Source organism: Pelecanus crispus, chromosome 5 (assembly GCF_030463565.1).
Source record: "Pelecanus crispus isolate bPelCri1 chromosome 5, bPelCri1.pri, whole genome shotgun sequence".
Classification (NCBI taxonomy): Eukaryota; Metazoa; Chordata; class Aves; order Pelecaniformes; family Pelecanidae; genus Pelecanus; species Pelecanus crispus.
In genome coordinates, this window is record NC_134647.1 from 43,476,715 (window position 1) to 43,494,336 (window position 17,622).

The 17,622-nt window shown below is 42.1% G+C and overlaps 1 protein-coding gene across 5 annotated transcripts in view; it reads left to right on the forward strand.

Moving 5' to 3' along the window:
• USP40 (ubiquitin specific peptidase 40) overlaps positions 1-17,396 on the forward strand; it is a 38,185-nt gene extending 20,789 nt beyond the window's left edge. The window contains exons 17-32 of one of the 5 annotated variants that reach the window (XM_075710075.1): positions 777-903; positions 1,665-1,722; positions 2,402-2,455; positions 4,113-4,201; positions 4,861-4,947; positions 5,743-5,779; positions 7,194-7,258; positions 7,853-7,927; positions 10,963-11,089; positions 12,542-12,636; positions 13,901-14,019; positions 14,426-14,491; positions 14,734-14,986; positions 15,083-15,178; positions 16,030-16,124; positions 16,546-17,396. In XM_075710075.1, the coding sequence (XP_075566190.1) occupies positions 777-903; positions 1,665-1,722; positions 2,402-2,455; positions 4,113-4,201; positions 4,861-4,947; positions 5,743-5,779; positions 7,194-7,258; positions 7,853-7,927; positions 10,963-11,089; positions 12,542-12,636; positions 13,901-14,019; positions 14,426-14,491; positions 14,734-14,986; positions 15,083-15,178; positions 16,030-16,124; positions 16,546-16,654 (1,552 nt within the window). In that variant the 3' untranslated portion in view covers positions 16,655-17,396. Of the gene's footprint in view, positions 1-776; positions 904-1,664; positions 1,723-2,401; positions 2,456-4,112; positions 4,202-4,860; positions 4,948-5,742; positions 5,780-7,193; positions 7,259-7,852; positions 7,928-10,962; positions 11,090-12,541; positions 12,637-13,855; positions 14,020-14,425; positions 14,492-14,587; positions 14,987-15,082; positions 15,179-16,029; positions 16,125-16,545 lie in introns of those variants that run through there. The other 4 variants (XM_075710076.1, XM_075710077.1, XM_075710078.1 and 1 more) reach the window with 4 other exon arrangements.
• The last annotated feature ends 226 nt before the right edge of the window (positions 17,397-17,622 follow it).

A 17,622-nucleotide genomic window follows, 5' to 3' on the forward strand; every position in this document is an offset into this window, starting at 1 on the left:
GAAATTGGGTACTTATCAACTACTAGATATTTCTTTGCTCTTGAAGTGCAAATGTAGTCACATCCTTTGACTTACACTTGTTCTGGCTAGGTTTTTCCCTTTACAACTTGTGCTCAGTTTGCTGGCACACCTTCGGTATAACTTGAATTTCTGAAGTTTGAGTTGTGTGTTCTCCGAGGCACTTGGTGGGATGAGAGAACAGAGCAGTATCAGAAGAGTATGCAGCTCTGCTGAATCTCCCAGTTGAATCTGAAGTTGCCAGGGGCGAATTTCTGGTTTCATTTCACTTTCCAGTGTATAGCCCTGAGGTTAGGTTCCCATTTTCAGAGAAATGTGCTTGTTACATAAATTCTGACTTCTAGTTGAAACAGTACTGAAAAATTGAGAAAAAATCAAGCAGTGAGAGGGTTCTTCACCAATAACTGTTTCTGTGGTTATATATAGTAGCGGAGACAGAGAAAATCTCAAATTTTGGTTATGACTAGGTATGCTTTTACCATATTTTTTCCAGAAGCCTTAAATCCAGCCTCAGAAAGTGACTTAGACTCTGAAATGCCTTCAGAAGCTCAAGTCCCATTGAAACTCAGTTACCAAAACATAGCCCAGAGATGCCTGGATGCTGCCTGAGGCCTTTGACTCTTACTCTGTGACATGCCATCACTATTAATGACCTAGGCATTATCGGTTTATTTGAGAGCTTTGGTATTTAGCAATCTAGTCCAGACAATCTGTAGTTTTCCTGTCTTTGACCATCTTTGCACTGCTCATTTTTACAGCTTCGTGAATGTGTCAAGTGGCAATTTGACTGCTTTTACATATGACATCAGCTGGCTCCAAGTTAAAAACTTCTGCAGAATGGAAGATGAAGAGAAATACGTTAAAATTACTGCCACTATTGAAACAGTAAGGAGTCAGATTGTTCAGGGATGTAACACAGGCTGTTTCCCTGAAAAGCTTGGCCAGTGCACTTGAGCCAATTAATGAGTGGATTTAGTCTCAGGGCTGAAGTTTTTCTGTGATGAAAATAGTGTACAACTCGGAGTTACTGTTACTGGAACACTTTGACTGCTGTGTAATAGGACTGTAATGCTGGTAACTTAAACCAGTGCAGTCTACATTAGTGTGTCTTAGTGTGAAACAGTGTCTTTTTTGGACCATCCTGTAAATGTATGTTTGGTGAGGCTATGGTAGTAAACAAAAGCTAAAAGAGGAGGAAAGTATTATTTCTTGCTTTCAACATAGGATAGGAAAAAATGCTACTTTTCCCCGAGGGGTGGGCTTCTCTGGCACGTTTTCTGCCTTTTAAATTATTTCCTGTTACAGAAAATATGAAGTACTACTTAGTTTTCACAAATAGTAATTTTGTGAGCAAATACTAGTCTTTTGATAAATCCAAAAATTAAATACCACTTTGTTTTCTTTGGAATACTGTTTTTAAGGAAAATTTGCACAAATGTGTTATGATATCAGTACATTTATTTATTATATATGTTTGGTATGATAATGTTAAATAAATGTTTTCTCATCTGTGTATAGTCTTAACAGGAATAAGAACATAATTAGGATGCATTTCAAGTGAAGGCTGCCTTTTGTGGACTGGCATTTGAACAGCAGGTGTGTTACTGGCATTCTGTATTAGAGGTTTTAATATTGCTTTCTTTTAGGTGATGTCAGATATCAAAATGAAAGCAATACGGGAGCTTCAGCTAGAGGAGGAACTAGGTGAGTGTTCAGCTGCTTTACTTTTAGATCTGATAAAGTTAGAATTTACTGTTTGGCTTCCTGCTTTTGGATCAGTCTATTCAAAACACCAAATCCATTGCTGTCAGGATTTTTTTGGAGAAGAAAGAGGGTGCAAAGGACTTAACATTCATCCAGTTTTGAATGAAATTATTATTTTTCCTAGCTTAAAAAAAAAAATCAGTGTAAGTTGATTAAAATACATTTTATGAAGCTCTTATTTTCAGAAGCTGTTTGAGTAGGAATAATCATGCCATCTTACTGAAGTATTACACTAAGAATAGAGGAAGATTTTGGTTTTTTAAACCTTATCAATTTCTTTAATAAGACACTTCAGTTTTCTTTCTTTAAAGCTTTTGTTGATGCCTTTACCTTTTGATGCACTTGGTCAGTTTTAGAGTATTTTACTGATTGTGGCTAACAGCTGGCTTCAAAGAGAAAGTAATCTTTCACTGAAACGATAAAAACTAAGACTGTTCACGAAGTCCCTAGGAATCTCTCTCCAATTGTACTTTTGATGTAATACCTCCAGAGGGAGGCCTCTAAGATAAACCTGTTGTCATTAATCTTAAATGTTATCTGTCTGAACTTCTGAGCCAAATTTCTTCTTGTTTGAATTACTTAATACATCTATCTCTCTTTCCTGCCCTTTTTATCACAGCAAATGACAGCTGCCTTCGACCTGTTAGCAGAAATGGGAAACTTCTTTCTCCAGGTAAATTTATTTAATTAATCATTGTTCTGTAAGAAGTTCAATTGGGAGACTTTGAGTTTCCATTTGTCCCTTTCCTGGGAGAAGTACACACACACAAGTCCGCTAATTTCCAGCCTTAACTGAAGCAGTTGTGTGGGGTTTTTTTTCCAGTTCTACTGTTTATTAACAGTACCAATACAAAGCTAGAGGTTATACTTAAATGTTCAGCTTGGTTTTATTACTTGCATCCCTAATGAGTAAAACTGATTAGCATACCTGCTGTTGTTTATTGACCGCTGGGCCATGTGCTTCAAGAGTGTGGGAATTAACAAAGTTCTGTGTCCCATACTTATTTTATAAACTGAAAAATGTCTAAATGGTCTGGTTTGAATAATAATTAATACATTACAGAGCAACTTTCTAGATGTTCCAGGAAGCAGAGTCGTTGTTCCATGTCTTTCTAACTTCTATTTCCTGAAACAAAATGGACTAAATATATTTGTTAGAGTATTGATGCACAAGGTTGGATTTCAGAACAGGTTTAGCAGCAAACTTGAGTCCTGTGATGATGAAGGAAGCACTGTTAAGTTTCTGTTTACTCTGAGAAGGCAACTTGTGTCTGTGGTGTATGAAGCACACTGAATAACTGCTTCCATAAAGGTGGAGGAATATGTTCATGCCATAGCCTGCTTTGTGATTTAGATGAGCATGCGATACCACCTGTCACTATATAACTGTGCTTCTGATGGCCAGTGTTCATCAGAAAAGGACCCCCAGCTTTGCTTTTGCCGTTGTTGGGGCGGTGGTGAGAAACTGAGTGGATCAGCTTTGTGCTTGCTGGGAAACATTTTCTGTGTCTCTGCTATTTTGCTAACATATTGCATTAACAAAACACAGCTGGGAAGCCGAGGAGAGATTAATTTCCCAACATTCAGCACTTGTCAGACAACATCTGGAGTATTGTCTCTATTTTGGGGGCTCCCAGCATGAGAAGGGAGCCCTTACAAGCTAGAGCCAGTCCAGAGGAGAACACCTAGCATGATTTGGGAGCTGGACCATAAGAAAGAGGAGGGAAGCTGTTTTTTTCCAGCCTGCAGAGGAAGAGGCTTGGGGGGAGCAGGGGTAATGGCCATCTTTAACTCCTTAACATGGACCTATAGAGAAGGTAGAGCCAGATTCTTCTCAGAGGAGCACATGGAAAGGATCAGAGGCAGCAGACACAAGTTTCAGCAAGGGAAATTCCAGCTGGTATGGTGGGGAGGAAAGGGAATTCACATTGGGAGTGGTCAAACAATAGACAGGAACACCTGGGAGGCTGGGATATACCCATCCCTGGAGGTATTCTGAGCTTGACTGGAAAAAGCCCAAAGTGAACTGTTCTGACCAGAGCTGGTTCTGCTTTGAGCAGGAGTTTGGACCAGACAGCCTAGAAAGATCCCTTCCAACCTAAATTCTTCTGTCTCCCTGTATACAAGGGGTGGTGGGGAGGAACTTTTATACAAGTGTCGCTTTGCTGTCATCATAGGAGGCTTACAGATCTGATGTCAGCACTGTGGAAGTGAAGTTCTGTAAATGTCATTGAACGTTTTTATCTTACTCTAAAGAGCAGCATAATAGAACGGATATTTTCAGAAAGCAGCAGCTTATGATGTTCTCCTTGGTTTTGTCCTCCCTGAAGTGTCTGAGGATTATACTGTCAAGGAAGCAGAACTGAAAATGGGAAGTTTGCTAGGACTGTGTCATGGGAAAGCTCCAACTTCCACTCAGGTATAGTAGAGCTGTGACTGAAAAAAGTCTCATGCTGCTTTTATGCTTTCTTTACATTTCCCAGTATTTCATGTAGTCCTCTTTTTACTGTTGTAATGATTGTAAACGGCATGGAAAAAAATGCTCAGTGACACTGATAATTATACATACCAGCATGAAGGCTCACACCATTTATTTCAGTTGCAGAAGGCCAAGAGCATATACATGACCAATTAATATAGCTCACTTGTCTAATGGTAAATCATTTATCATTCGTCTGTTTGTGGTTGTCCAACTTCTGTGCTTTGATGTGCGTATAATTCTGTAAAGAGCATAAAGTAAGAAAAGGGGGATATTGCTCTTGATATCTACAAGTTGTAAATATGCAAGAGAAAAAATAGTTGTATATTTCTAAAGATCAGAGTGCTAGAAGGTTTTATCTCTCATTTGCACCAGGTATGCACAGATGGTTAATGAAGCTCTACTGATGGCCATAACTCAATTGCATGTGCTTCTCTGTTTGTCCTGCTTAGATTGTTTGCTTTAGCCCAAAGGAGTTTCAGTGCTGTTTGACTGATGGCAGGCTTGCAACAGCTGGTGTATGTGTGCATTAGGGGGTGTTATTTCACAGTATTTCCATACTTAAATATGTATTCTGATACTTATACTTGCTTTTTTAGCTCTTCTTATATTTTATCGTTGGGAGTGACCAAAACACAAGCCCTGAGATGGAGATAGTTGTGGAAGAGACTGCCTCTGTCAAAGAGGTAAGTCTGGCTGCTTTTAAAAGCTTTTGTCATGCCTGGGTCAGGTCTGCTGCTCCTGGAGAACTTTGCCTTATACCCATGTGACACAGGTCACCAGGAGACACCGAGGCAAAGGAAGTGTTTCAACTCCAGAAGGCCAGCAGGGAAGAATGCCTTGACCTTTCACCAAGTAGTAAAGAGATATCCTTGCTTTCTCCCAAGGATGAACATAGTCCGACTGCTTCATGCCTGGCTAGCCACTCCTTTTAGACACAGCAGTCCTCAGAATGATACGCAATCATGGCAGAGTCTGCCACAGTTCTCTTGTAGTTCATCAAACTCTGAATGCACAGAATTGGAGTGAGTCAGGAGGAACTGTGCACAGAGTGAAGGAAGCAGTTCTTGGTACTGCCAATCCAGACTTCTGGCATAGTGTCAACGTCTACAAGTAGTAGCTGGAAAGTGTTGAGTTCACAGGTTTAATTTCTACAAGGTGCATTTTCAAACTGTGGGACAGAATTTGTTCAAGTAAAGCAGCAAACTGATGGCACAGATTGTTGTTTTGGGTTTGTTTTTTTTTTAAGTTTGTAAAAGTTGACTCACCTGACATTGTAAATTCCTTGCCTGAAAACAATCTTGTACTTGAAGGGTTTAATATATAACTCAAATATACCATGTCTATGTAATTGTTTTCAGGAATTGACGAGGAATCAGTCAGTCGTTTTTTTATGTTAGAAAATTCTAGTGTAAATTTGCTGAAAACTTTTTCCCAGCCTGTGTATTGAGACAAGTCTCACCGTATGTTTCTTTTTTCAGTGTCTAAATTTAATGTTGGAAAAATCTGGATTATCAGGTTAGTTGTATTATATTGTTATTTAATGATTTTTTTAAAAGGGATTTCCAGATTTCTAAGGCAGCTCTTGTAACCCTAAAACTTAAAAGTTGTAAGTTTGTTAAAATGATCTATGTGTCATTGTAAAGTGAGGAGGGGAGCGGAAAGAATGATAAACTTGCAGCCTTGCTCTGATAAAAGCTGCCTGTGCAGTTGCTCTTGAAAATCAGTTTCAAGCTTTCTATTTAATCAAAATATGGCAAAACCCACACTTCCTACACTATTTGCTTGGATGCAGGTGGAGATGTTTGGCTGTTTTGGCAAGATTTGCTATCATAGTGGGAATGAATGCATGAGATGAACTGTAAAAAATAATTTTTGGTCACTTTGCAAAACCAAGTTACTCAAAATGAGATCAGAGTTTGGCCATTATTTGGGAATCTGAGTGGTAGCAGTTCTCGTTCTAAGCTTTTATGTGAGGATTAAGTAAGAGATATAGACAACACTGGCATCACATGTGAATTTCCCGGCTGAACATATCTTTCTGTTGATGCTGATGGAGAGGAAGGAAGAGACGAGACTTGGAGTGGCATTGTTTTCCAGCTTTTGTTCTAAAAATTCATTGAATACTGAATTTGTGTTACAGTGGAGTGATGGCTGCAAATTCAGCCATGCTCCAAAAACTGTAAAAGTTCACCTGAAACACATACTGTCAGAATATACATTGAGTAGCCCAAATGAAAATTAAATGTTGTGCTCTTGTGTACATGTGAGTTGAAGCAGTTAATGATGTCTTGAAAGTACAAACTCAATTTTTTTCAATTCCCTGTAGTGTAAGTTTACTGCCAAGAAACAACAGTTCTGTTTTTATTGCTTTATTTTATATTAACATTTTCAAAAAATTGAATTTGGCCTTGTGTAGAGATTTGTGATCTGACTGCTCTCATTCAAAGAAATGTCAGACCAGTGGATTTTGATGTTCTAGTTGTTTGAAAAGACTACAAGGTATTCTCCCACCCCCCACCCCACCCCCCTCATACTCAATGTTTCCAGACTTTTTTTCCCCTCAACATTTTAATTTTCTTTCCTCTGCAGTGCTTTTTCTTCTTTTATTTTTTTTTTCCTTTTGTGCTAAGTGTTGCCAACCCAGTTCCTTTGCTTTACTCTTAAACCGGGGAAATCAGGTAGGAAGGTGAGGAAGAGACATTAATACAAGTAAGAGAAGACCATTTCCAAACAGCAAAGTGTTTCTGGGGTCTGGAGAAGGACATGAAGGTGGTACTTCATTCAATTTGTCAGAGTTGTGTTTGAAAAAGAAACAAACAAAAAACAAGGCAAAGAACCCCTTAACACTTATTAAGAGCTTTGTAATGCTTTTTTGAAACAGCATTGTTGGCTAATTAGTTTTCTGTATGTATGGTTTTTGTCTTGGTAGGTGACAACTGGCATTTGAGAAGGATGGACTGGTGCTATGAAGCAGGGGAAGCATTAAGTCAGGAAGTAAGAGGATCCTGTTTTTGACTTGAGTCATGCAGTAGTTTATTTACTCCATTTCTCTGCAGAGACTTGCCCTGAAGAGAGCTCCATTAAAGCAAAAGTGTGGTGTGTTTGTGTGTGCTACACTAGTATACACACTGTTCTATTTTCACAGGGCCTTATGAAGACTGTGTTGGGATACCTATGGTTAAAATGTAAATCTTGTGCACCTGCCTCTTATTTTCCGGGACTAGGATGAAGCCATATCCACACAGTTTTTTGTTAAGTCTAGACTTACTGTGCATTAAAGATGCAACTACAAAGCAGCATGAGGTGTCAGTTGGTCGGCTGTGGAGGTGCAAAGGAAATCCACAGCTCAACAGGATGCTCTGGAAGGAGTCCTGCAGAGCAGAGTCCTGTAGGTGCAATACTTGTGCTGCTGCAAAGTTGTCTGCAAGCAGTGGCTGTTAAATGGGTATTTCTGTTCTCTTTGGTGGAAGAACAGAACACCTGGTACTTCTGGTCTGCACGACTTAAAAATCCACCAACATGTACCTTAGGAAACAAAGCACAAGGACATGTAGACTTGCAAGTGTACTGTGCTTTCTCTTCCTACAGAATGCCACTCTGAAGGAACTTAATGTTTGCAGAGGAGATACTTTGGTTCTAACTGAAGGAAGGCTTCCACCAAAGGTAAAATGAGAGAGGTTGTGTTCTTCAGTCAGTTGACAGTGTCTGGAGACTTGAATATGATAGTAGGGTTTTTTTTCTTTTTCTCTTGCTTATTTTAAAAATAATTCCATTGGAAAATTCTGGTTGCTAAGAATGCATAATGATTTTTGTAGTTTCCTAACTGTTTTGCTGATTTAAACCAACATTTGTAGTATTAGTCTGTGTTTGTTTCTTCTTCTTTCAACTTCTGTAGTAAAAGGCTTGCCCATTGCAGCTTCTTTGCCTACAAGTGTGTTAACAGATCTGGAGGAAATCAGTACTTCTGGCATGCAAGGTTCTTGCGAAGGCACAATTCTTATGCTACTGCTTCCTCACAAAATGATAAAAATAGAGGAACTTAGGTGTTTGCCTTCATCCTCAGTACAAATCTGAACTGGCGTTTGAAAATGGAGGGCCCTATTTGGAAACCCTCTTGTCAGCAATGGTTATACAAATGGAAGGATTCTTTGCTAAGTAACCTCAAGCAATATCATAGGACGATCTGTGTTGGAATCTCTTTAAAGATCACCTAGTTCTGATCTTTCACTAGATCAGGTTGCTCAAAGCCCCGTCCAACCTGATGGTGAACACTTGCAGGGATGGGGCATCCACAACTTCTGTGGGCAGCCTGCTCCAGGGTCTCGCCATCCTCGTGACCAGAGGCAGTTCCCTCAGCCCGCCCTTGTGTGCGGCATGTCCCGGCCCCTCACCATGTCCAAGGTCCTGGGCTGGGCCCACACCCCACCCATCAGTGTCTGTCCTGGAGTGGGGAGACCAGGAGGGGAGACAGGCATCCAGGTGCAGTCACCCGAGTACCAAAGAAGAGAGGAGGAAAGCATCTTTACTGTTTTTTTCCTTGTTTTATTTAAAATTAGGCAATAAACAGCCTTGAACTCCTAACGAAGCAGCTAGAAGGGGCCTTAATGCTGAAGGCCAGCACTTCTTGCTGGCAGGCCTGTGGTGGTCATCTTGTGCAGAGGAAGAGCCGTCTCTCTACCTCCTTTGCTTGACCTGTTGCTGTTCTTCGTGTGCTGCTGCAGAGGGTCTGGCTTCATCTTCAACCACCCTCGTCTTCATACTGTAGGAACCCCACCTCCAGGCCCCAGGGACCTCGGTGGCCCTCTGAGGAAGGACTCCTGTCACCTCAGCACAGCACGCCAGCGGAAGCCATGTCATTTGGTCCCCTTTTCTTCATGCTCAGAGCAGAAGAGATGGCACCCCTTCAGCAGGGGTGGGGGTGGGAATAGGGGAGGGTGTAGGGGAGTGGGAGAGAAGGGCTCACGCTGCCCACGACAATCAACAAAATGATTGCCGATTCGCAGGAGGTGGAAAGGGTGAGCCCGCAGGATGGCTGGGCGTGCAGGATGGGCCTCCCAGCTAACGCCGGGTGCGGAGGCTGCGCCGGTGGTAGCGCGCTGGCCAGGCCCTCCTGTGCTGGTGTCAGCGTCGTGTCGTGGAGGGGAACCCTGGCACAGTGTAGTGGTGCCAGGGGAGCCATGCTGGAGGTGGATCCACTTCCATCGGCTCTTCTTGGTCCTGTGGTGGATCCACCTCCATGGGCTCCACACCATCAGCCGCAGGAGCTACGGCCATTGCCAGCGTGCGGCTGATGGTGCCTCCCCTCTGACACCACCTCCTGTTCCTCCACGGTTCCTGCAGCCATCTTGCTTCTCTCCCACTCAAAGGTGGGCAGCCACCTGCCTCGCTGCTGTGGGACTTCTTGGTACCAAGCATTGCTGGCATGAGAGGACCTCGAAGCTCAGGAAATGGTGGGCCAGCTGCCGGGGTCCCTGTATTTATAGGGTCTGGAACAGAAGGCAGTGAGGTGGCTTGTGACATCAGGAGGCCACTGTGATGGTGACGCGTGTGGCCAAATATGGCTGTTTTGGGAGTCGGGGGGCCTGTGGCCTGAAAGATGATGCCCTAATGTGGGAGAAGGAGGAGGGTTGGGGGTGGCAAGGGGCCCCTTTCCTGGGGATCGCTCCCCTGTGCCATTCTGCTGTCCCTTGGGCACAGGGACTGCCCTCCCCTTCCCATTGTGTGCGCAGGGCTCCAGCCCCCTCCTCATCCCATGCCTGGGGTGCCCTGGATGAGATGGTGGCAACAGTGTTTCAGGAGAGTTGGGGGTCCTCAGTGAGCCCCCGGCCCTGCCCCAGCTCACTGCACATGGCACAGCTCCCTGTGCTGGCAGTGGTTGAGAGGGGGCAAAGCATCCAGACATCCCACAGGCTCAGCTGCCCTGCGCAAGGTCTCCCAGCACTCCCTAAAAAAATCGCTGATTGCCAAGTGCTGCATGGGCCCTTCTTCCCCGGCCCTGCTCCTGCTCCTGGAGCGTGGAGAGGTGCCATTTCTTCTGCACTGAGCTCAGAGAGAGCGAAGGAGAGGGCCTGGCATCCTTGGGGCTGTAGTGCTGGCGTGACACATGGAGCTTGTCGGAGGCATTCTTTGCAATTGAGTATCTTCAACAATAACACCAGTCAGGTCCTAGGAGAAACTTGAACTCTTGCATATTGCCAAGAGGTATCTCCTAGGGATGGTTGAAGGGGGAGCTATGGGAGGCCATGAATACTGAGTATTCCTGTGGGCATATTATAGGCCTAGCTACTGTCCTAATCTAGTTTGACAGCTGTGGCATGCGTGTCTCCATTTCCACCAACCCCTTCCCTCTGAACTGGTGTTTTCACATAGATTGTGCTTTCGTGATTCTCATGCCAAAGGTTTTCTGCAGAGACATGGTGTTACAAGATTCCCAGTTCATCCTGCAAATGTTGGAGTTCTTCACAAATACCACTTTTGAAGCGTCTGATCTTTACCCTCTGTATGGATTACATAAAACTCCAGTCCCTGTAAATGTAGGGAGTGAGAGTTGGTGATGTGTGATCTGAGATGAATGCCAATGCCTTTGCAAAAGCTCAGACTTGAACCAGTCTTTTCCTTATTCCTGAGATGAAGGTGAAATTGTTTATTGTCTGCATTGGAACATGTGAGTGACCCAGTACTTTCTGTTCGCTTTGCAGGGTTTCCTGAAAATACCCATCTGGTGGTTCAAGTCTTCAAGTCCTGTGAAACGTGGAGAGAATGTGCAAGACCAAGTGAATGGGATGACCTGCAAGATGGATGCTTTGCAGGTGTCTCTTGCAGGAGGTGAGCTTGATCAGTTTTTGAAAGGGATTGTATGGCCTGATTGTCTGTGATTGCACTGAGGGCTCTGAGTCAAAACCAGAATGTTAATCCAAAGCCTTAAAATCCTTCTGAAACCTGTGAGTGACTGTACAAGCTTCAGCAAGTTTATGGTGAAAGGAGCCACTTAGGAGACAGGTGCAATTTTTTACAAGGCCATAAATGCTGGATGGTACTGTTCTGACGTTCCTTAGCTGTATTTGGTCAAGGGTAAGACCTCCACTAAATTTTGAAGCAGGGGCTCTTTACTTGTCAGTAAATAAAATGGCTTCTCCCTACCTGAAGGCAGTGGCAGTGTCATACTCAATGAGCATGCAGGTGATTGGCTTCAAATGCCAGTGTCCTAATATCACATTTAATTCACTTCAGGCTATGTTGCTTTTTGAGAAGCTGTAACAGGAGCAATGAGTAAATCTTACACAGAATAATCATAGAATCATTAAATTGTTTAGGTTGGAAAAGACCTTTCAGATCATCAAATCCAACCATTTGCCTAACACTACCAAGTCCACCACTAAACCAGTTAAGGGTAGAGTAGTAATTTCGTGTTTCCTGGCTTGGTGGCTGGATTATTTTTTAATGAAAGTAAAACTAGGAATCATTAAGATTGGAAAGGACCTCTAAGATCATCAGTCCAACCATCAACCCGACAGCACCATGCCTACTAAACCATGTCCCAGAGTGCCATATCTACCTGTTTTTTTGAACACTTCCAGGGATGGTGACTGCACCACCTCTCTGGGTAGCCTGTTCCAATGCTTGACTATCAGTGAAGAAATTTTTCCTGCTATCCAACTTTAACCTGCATTTGTTCTTCTAAAGGTCAAATCCAAATCAAAAACCAGCTAGGGTAGGAAAATCAAGTGAGGGTCAAGAAGGAAGAAGACAATGAAGTGGGGACAACTGTGAATTGGAAAATGGGAAACAAACCGATTTTGCTTGCTACAGGAAAAATACTATTCTTCCTTCACTACTGAGTTGTGTTGCAGAGCAGGACCCCTCTCCTTTTAGAAGGTTTCTTTGCATTTTTCTCCTTTTCTCTCAAACTTTTTCTGAGTTTTACTTTTTCCCCTGATGACTTCAGTAGCATAGTTAAGAGCAGGTTTAACTTTCCTTGTAACACGCTCTACATTTCAGAGTCATAACCAATAATCAATACTATTTACCAATGTGAATAACTAGTCTTAGTTTTAAAATTTGCAGGATAGGATCAGTTTGAACTCTTCCTCTTTGACAACTCACAGAATGTATTTTATTTTAACTGTATATTATGTTTCTTTAACTGCCCTCCAAAAAAAATTGAGGTCAGGTCCCTTCTCTAAGTGAAGTCTCCCTGTGAAATGACTGTTATAAACAAAGTCATGGTGACTCTTCTATTGTTTCTTTCTTCCTCCCCCTTCTCCCCCCCATCTAAAGATTCACCAGAGTACATCCACACAGACATGGATCTTTGTTATGCTGGCAGTATAGAAATAGCAGGAGAAGCTTCTTTGGAAGATCTGAAGATGCAGGTTAGATGTTCTCCTGTATTGGAAATGTACAGCAACACTGTGATTAATTGAGCTCTATTAATACCTATTTTTTATTTCCTTTTCCCTTGTCTCCAGTATGTTCTGATATGGCATTTGCTTATATGCCATGTTCAGTGGTAAGTACCAAGAGGCAGTTGGAGCATGTAGCTCAGAGACTGCCTTAGTATGTCCCCTGCAGTTGCCATTCTACCTGTCATGTGTCCTGACCTGCAAAAGCCTTGTTGCACTTCACCTGGAACTTTGGCTTGCAGCCCTATCTTTATTTCACAATGTAAAAATTCTTCATGAGAAGCGCACACATACAAGCACTTCCTAAAAAGCCAGTTTCCATTTCCACATTGTTCCTGTATTAGTTTTCTGCATAGGTTTTTTTTTTTGGTTTGTTTTTTTTGTTTTGTTTTTTGGGGTTTGGTGGTTTTGTTTTTTTTTTTTTTGTATGTTGAATCAATGAATAAAGAATTGCTTTTGATGCACAGAAGGTCATGTTTGTCATTCAGGAAGGTATAGCTTAGTTTCTCGGGCCAGAAACTAAGGTGCTTTTTTATGCTTTTTTTAACCATAAAAGTATGATTTTAATACACTAAAAAAAGCCAACCCAAAAGCCAAAAACCCAACCAAAAAAACCCCAAACCTCCAAACCACAGAAAGACATAAACCAATCCTGTTGTAAGGCTCTTTATTGTTTAGCTGGTTGGTTGTTCTACTTAAACCCAATGGGGAAGGATATGTCATCTGATTCTGATCCATACCAGCACTTATTCTTTTGGGTACGACTTGAGTTTCAGTCTGGCAAACTACTACTATGAAAAACTGACCATTTTGCATCTTGTGAACAAGGAGGATTGCCTTAGCATGGAAAGAGTATTGTGTCCTTGATAAGGGATTAAAGGAGCTTGCTGAGCACTTGGCTAGAGATTGGGGTAATGATTCTGTCAGCCTCATTCCCTCCCACTTATACAATTTTTGGTTAAAAAAAGAAATTCAGTACTTTTGAAATGTAAGTTAAATTGAGAAATGTTGTGAGGGAGTGAAGTCCAACTTGCTTTGATGTTGAAAAGCAAGTATGTCGATCGTAGCCACTACCTATAAGTCACAAGCAGCAGCAGCTGGTGTGGAATAGATCTGAATACCTTACCCTGTTTCTGATTACTTCCGTACTGCATTGAGAATTAATCAGGTGGTTTTCTTTTTTCCCCAGGGAATGTGGCTGCTAAAATTACTGAAGAACTGTTTCTTTTTTCAGGCTATGACCTTACCATGCTGCCAGGAGCAGGTTGTCCCACTGCCCTCGTTTCTTAGAGCATGGACAGTGGACAGCAAGTGTCCCGGCAAGCTTTTACGAAACAATAAGCAGCAACTCAAGTAGGTTTCTTACTGAATGCGCAAGCAGCATTGCAACAGACTGACTGTTGACTGGATTGTGGGATGGGTTGGTGGACAAGTAAATCAGCTCAGTCAAAAGTCCACAGAAAGCTCATTTCTGGTTACTTTCATGTTTTTGCTGAGCATGTTTTTTAACTTGAGAGCTGTGGAAGGGGGAGGTGTGAGCATAAGTACATCATAGCATGCTTAAATCTGCTAAGCTTTATTTTAGGTGTTTTTAAATGCAACTTTTGTACTTTTCTGAGGTTTTTCATTTTTGTTCTGTTAGCCTTTTGCTTTGGTTTTCCAGATAAGCACAGGTCTACTGGAATAGAACTGTGATTTTTCTACTCAGGAACTTGAAATGTAGGCCTGGAAATGTGTATAATCTTTGTTTTGTTTTCAGTGACTACAAGCTGGGTGCCAGAGTGGAAATCTGCATCGAACCTTTGCAAAAAGAAGAGCATTTGGGGTAAGATCTCAAAATGCTTATTTGTTACAGCAGTGCATTTCAGATGAGACTTAATTGAGCTGCTTTTAACTTAAATACTGTCTGTCGGGATTACAGGTGTCAGCATGCGAGAATACTTCGGAGCTTATTTTTTGTTTTCCACAGACAAAAACAAGGGAGGGCAGGAGGGAGCGAAAACTGGGAATTCTGGATTCTGAAAGCAAAACTCACAAGAACGATCTGTTTTCTCTTCCTGGTGACAGCCCCCATGAACTGCTGCTTCGAGTCCAGATGGGCATACCAGGGGAGAGGGACTACTACAACTCCACAGATTTGGTGTGGGATATCTCCAAAGAATGCACAGCGTGGGCACTGAGGCAACGAGTGGCTTCTCACTATTGTCTCCCTGTAGATAAAATTGAAATAGCCAAATACTTCCCTGAAAAATTTGAGTGGCTGCCAATATCTAGCTGGGTAAGATCTGGAATGACAGAATCCAACAGTTGTTTGAGAGAAGTACACGTTGGTTTGTGCTGCAGTTCTTGAGCATACGTAGTTAAGCAGACTTCCAAAATCTGCCGTGTACGAATCCTCTGCTTTGATTCTATTCAGACACAGCAAATTTCAAAGAGGAAGCGGAAGAAAAACCGGGAGAGTTTACAGTCAGCGCCCTATCACCTGAAAGATGGAGATATCATTGGGGTGAAGGTAAATGAACTCGGCTTTAATTGTTGCACAAGGATTAGATTCAGGCACAGTCCCCTTTGCAGTATCTTAATTGCTTCCTGGTTTTCCTGCATCCTGCTACATCTCTGTGAAAGTACTGGTATGTGAATCTGGACAGTTCATTTTGTGGATAGGAAATGTGTTGCTACTGGTGCTTTTTCTTCTTTTTCTCCTGTTCTTTATCCACCTGATGGAAGTTTCCCCTTCTATGTCGGTAGTGGCACCAGAGGGCAATACCTTAGAGGCTGTTGTGCAGCTCTCGGCCAGTGCAAGCAGGCAGTTTCTGCTCTGCACTTGAACACTACTCAGAAGAAACTGGATTTTTTTTCTTGCCCTCATTCTATTGGTTGTTCTTTCCCAACTTGGAGTAAAATCCAAGAGCAGTGCCCTTTTAAAAATCACATTGTAAATTTAAACCCATTGCATTTTCCAAAGAATGATTACAGATCTATGTTATTATTTAAAAAAGAATTACACGGCAGCATACTGAGCTCTGAATGAGCAATAAGGCTTACCTAGGAGACCTCTGAAAGAACATACTCGCTGCATGGTTTTAAAGCAGTGTGTGAAAAGTCTGGTGTCCTATCCTGATGCCTTAGACTATGGCGAGAAATCTCTGAATAAGGCACATTCACTGATAAATACAAAAACTAAACAGAGGAGTCTAACAAATTTTTTTACCTTTTGGATCTTTGCCACTTAGTTAACTTGAAGTTAATTGCTGTAAAACTGGTTCGAGGAGATGCTCTGAAAATTAATTGTGTAAGCTGAGCAACATGTGGGAAATAGTTTGAGCTTATCATTTTCGTCTACCAAATCCTTTTTCACAACAGAACCTTCTCCTTGATGACACTAAGGACTTCAGCACAGTGAGAGATGACGTTGGAAAGGAGAAACAAAGGCAGCTTGCATTAGAAAAAAAGAAAAGGTATTGAGTATTGACATTTACTTTTCTTTAAAATATGCAAACTGTTCTTTGCTGCTTTTCAGACTAGCTTGATACCTGGATAATTTTTTGGGACAGCGCGAACTGGGTGCTCTTAGAGTGCACGATTCCAGTAGTTGTGAAGGAAGTGCTCGGGTGATTCAAACTCCTGGCTTTAAGTGCCATATCCCTACACCGAGCCTCCTTTTTTTTTCTCTGCAACACACTGCAACATCTGTCACTGCCTCTGGAGATGAAAAATGAACTCCTTGGCTGCCCTGGCCCCTGCACAGGTTGTAAGCGTGAGCTTGCAAGGTCATTCTTGCAACTAAGTGGAAATTGGGTTCCAGTCCAGGCTCATGCTGCTGTTGGTGCTAAGGCTCAACACTAATACTGGGCATCTTAATTTTTGTTTTGATAATAGTCGGCAAGCCGAACGCTTACAGGACCGTGTTTTCTCTGAGGAGAAGCTGAATACTAGGCACCGTAAACCAGAAGTGGCTCTTTCTATCAATGTGGGCGTTTTCAGATAGCACCAGGACATGATTTACTGACCAGACCATACTACCGATGTACTCAATTGGAATGGAGTACCTCAGCTGGACCAGCAAGAGGGTCTTTCCCGAAGTGTCTTCAAGTATCACCAGGGCAAACTGGATACAGGATTCAGGATAACTCTGATTTTCTTCTAATCGCTCTTGGGGAAGTGCTTTAGCATCCCTTTATCAGTGTGGTACTTATTCTCAGGCTAGGTAAATGCACTTTATCCATGAGAAAACTGATTAATATATTGTATAACCTTATGGTGACTGTTTTGTAATCACCCTAAATGCTTATTTTTTGGGGGGGTAGATGCTGATGTCTTGCACTATCACTACAGAGTTTGCTGGGTTTTTAATGCAGTCATAATCATCTCTTTTTAGCATTTTTTTTTCCCCACCTCTGATCACTGATGTTACAAGTAATACCATAATTTGCTTTTGTCTCTTTGTATATAGCCTAAGTCTGTAGTAGCTCGAGTCAGATTTCAGGAGTGAAGGAAATGTGGAAATCTCTGGACAAAGTGTACTAAATTGGCTCAAAAAGAGCAAGTTCAGAATCTGTCCAGCTCTAAAACCTGAAGACCTTCTGTGATACGGAGCAACAGTGTGGTAACCTTATATTTGAAAGTTGCTAGGGCTTTTTGGTTGTCCATAAGCTTCATGAACAAACAAAACGGATGGAAAAAATTGGCAGAGCTGATGTTTGGTCTTAAGTGGGTTTTATTGTACTCGGGGGGGGGGGCGGGGGGGGGAAGGCTTGTATTTATTTTTGGTACTCTTATTCAGAGGACTTTCCCTCATTTCTTACCCGTTCAATTGTTGTAATACTCTTTGTTGCATTTGAAGAAAAGAAGTTTCTCTTGGCGTCACAAAGCTGATTTACAGCCTCCGTAACAGAAGGGGATGTATGCAGCTGACTTAGCAGCTCAACTCGGTATCAAACATCCTTAAGTAAAATG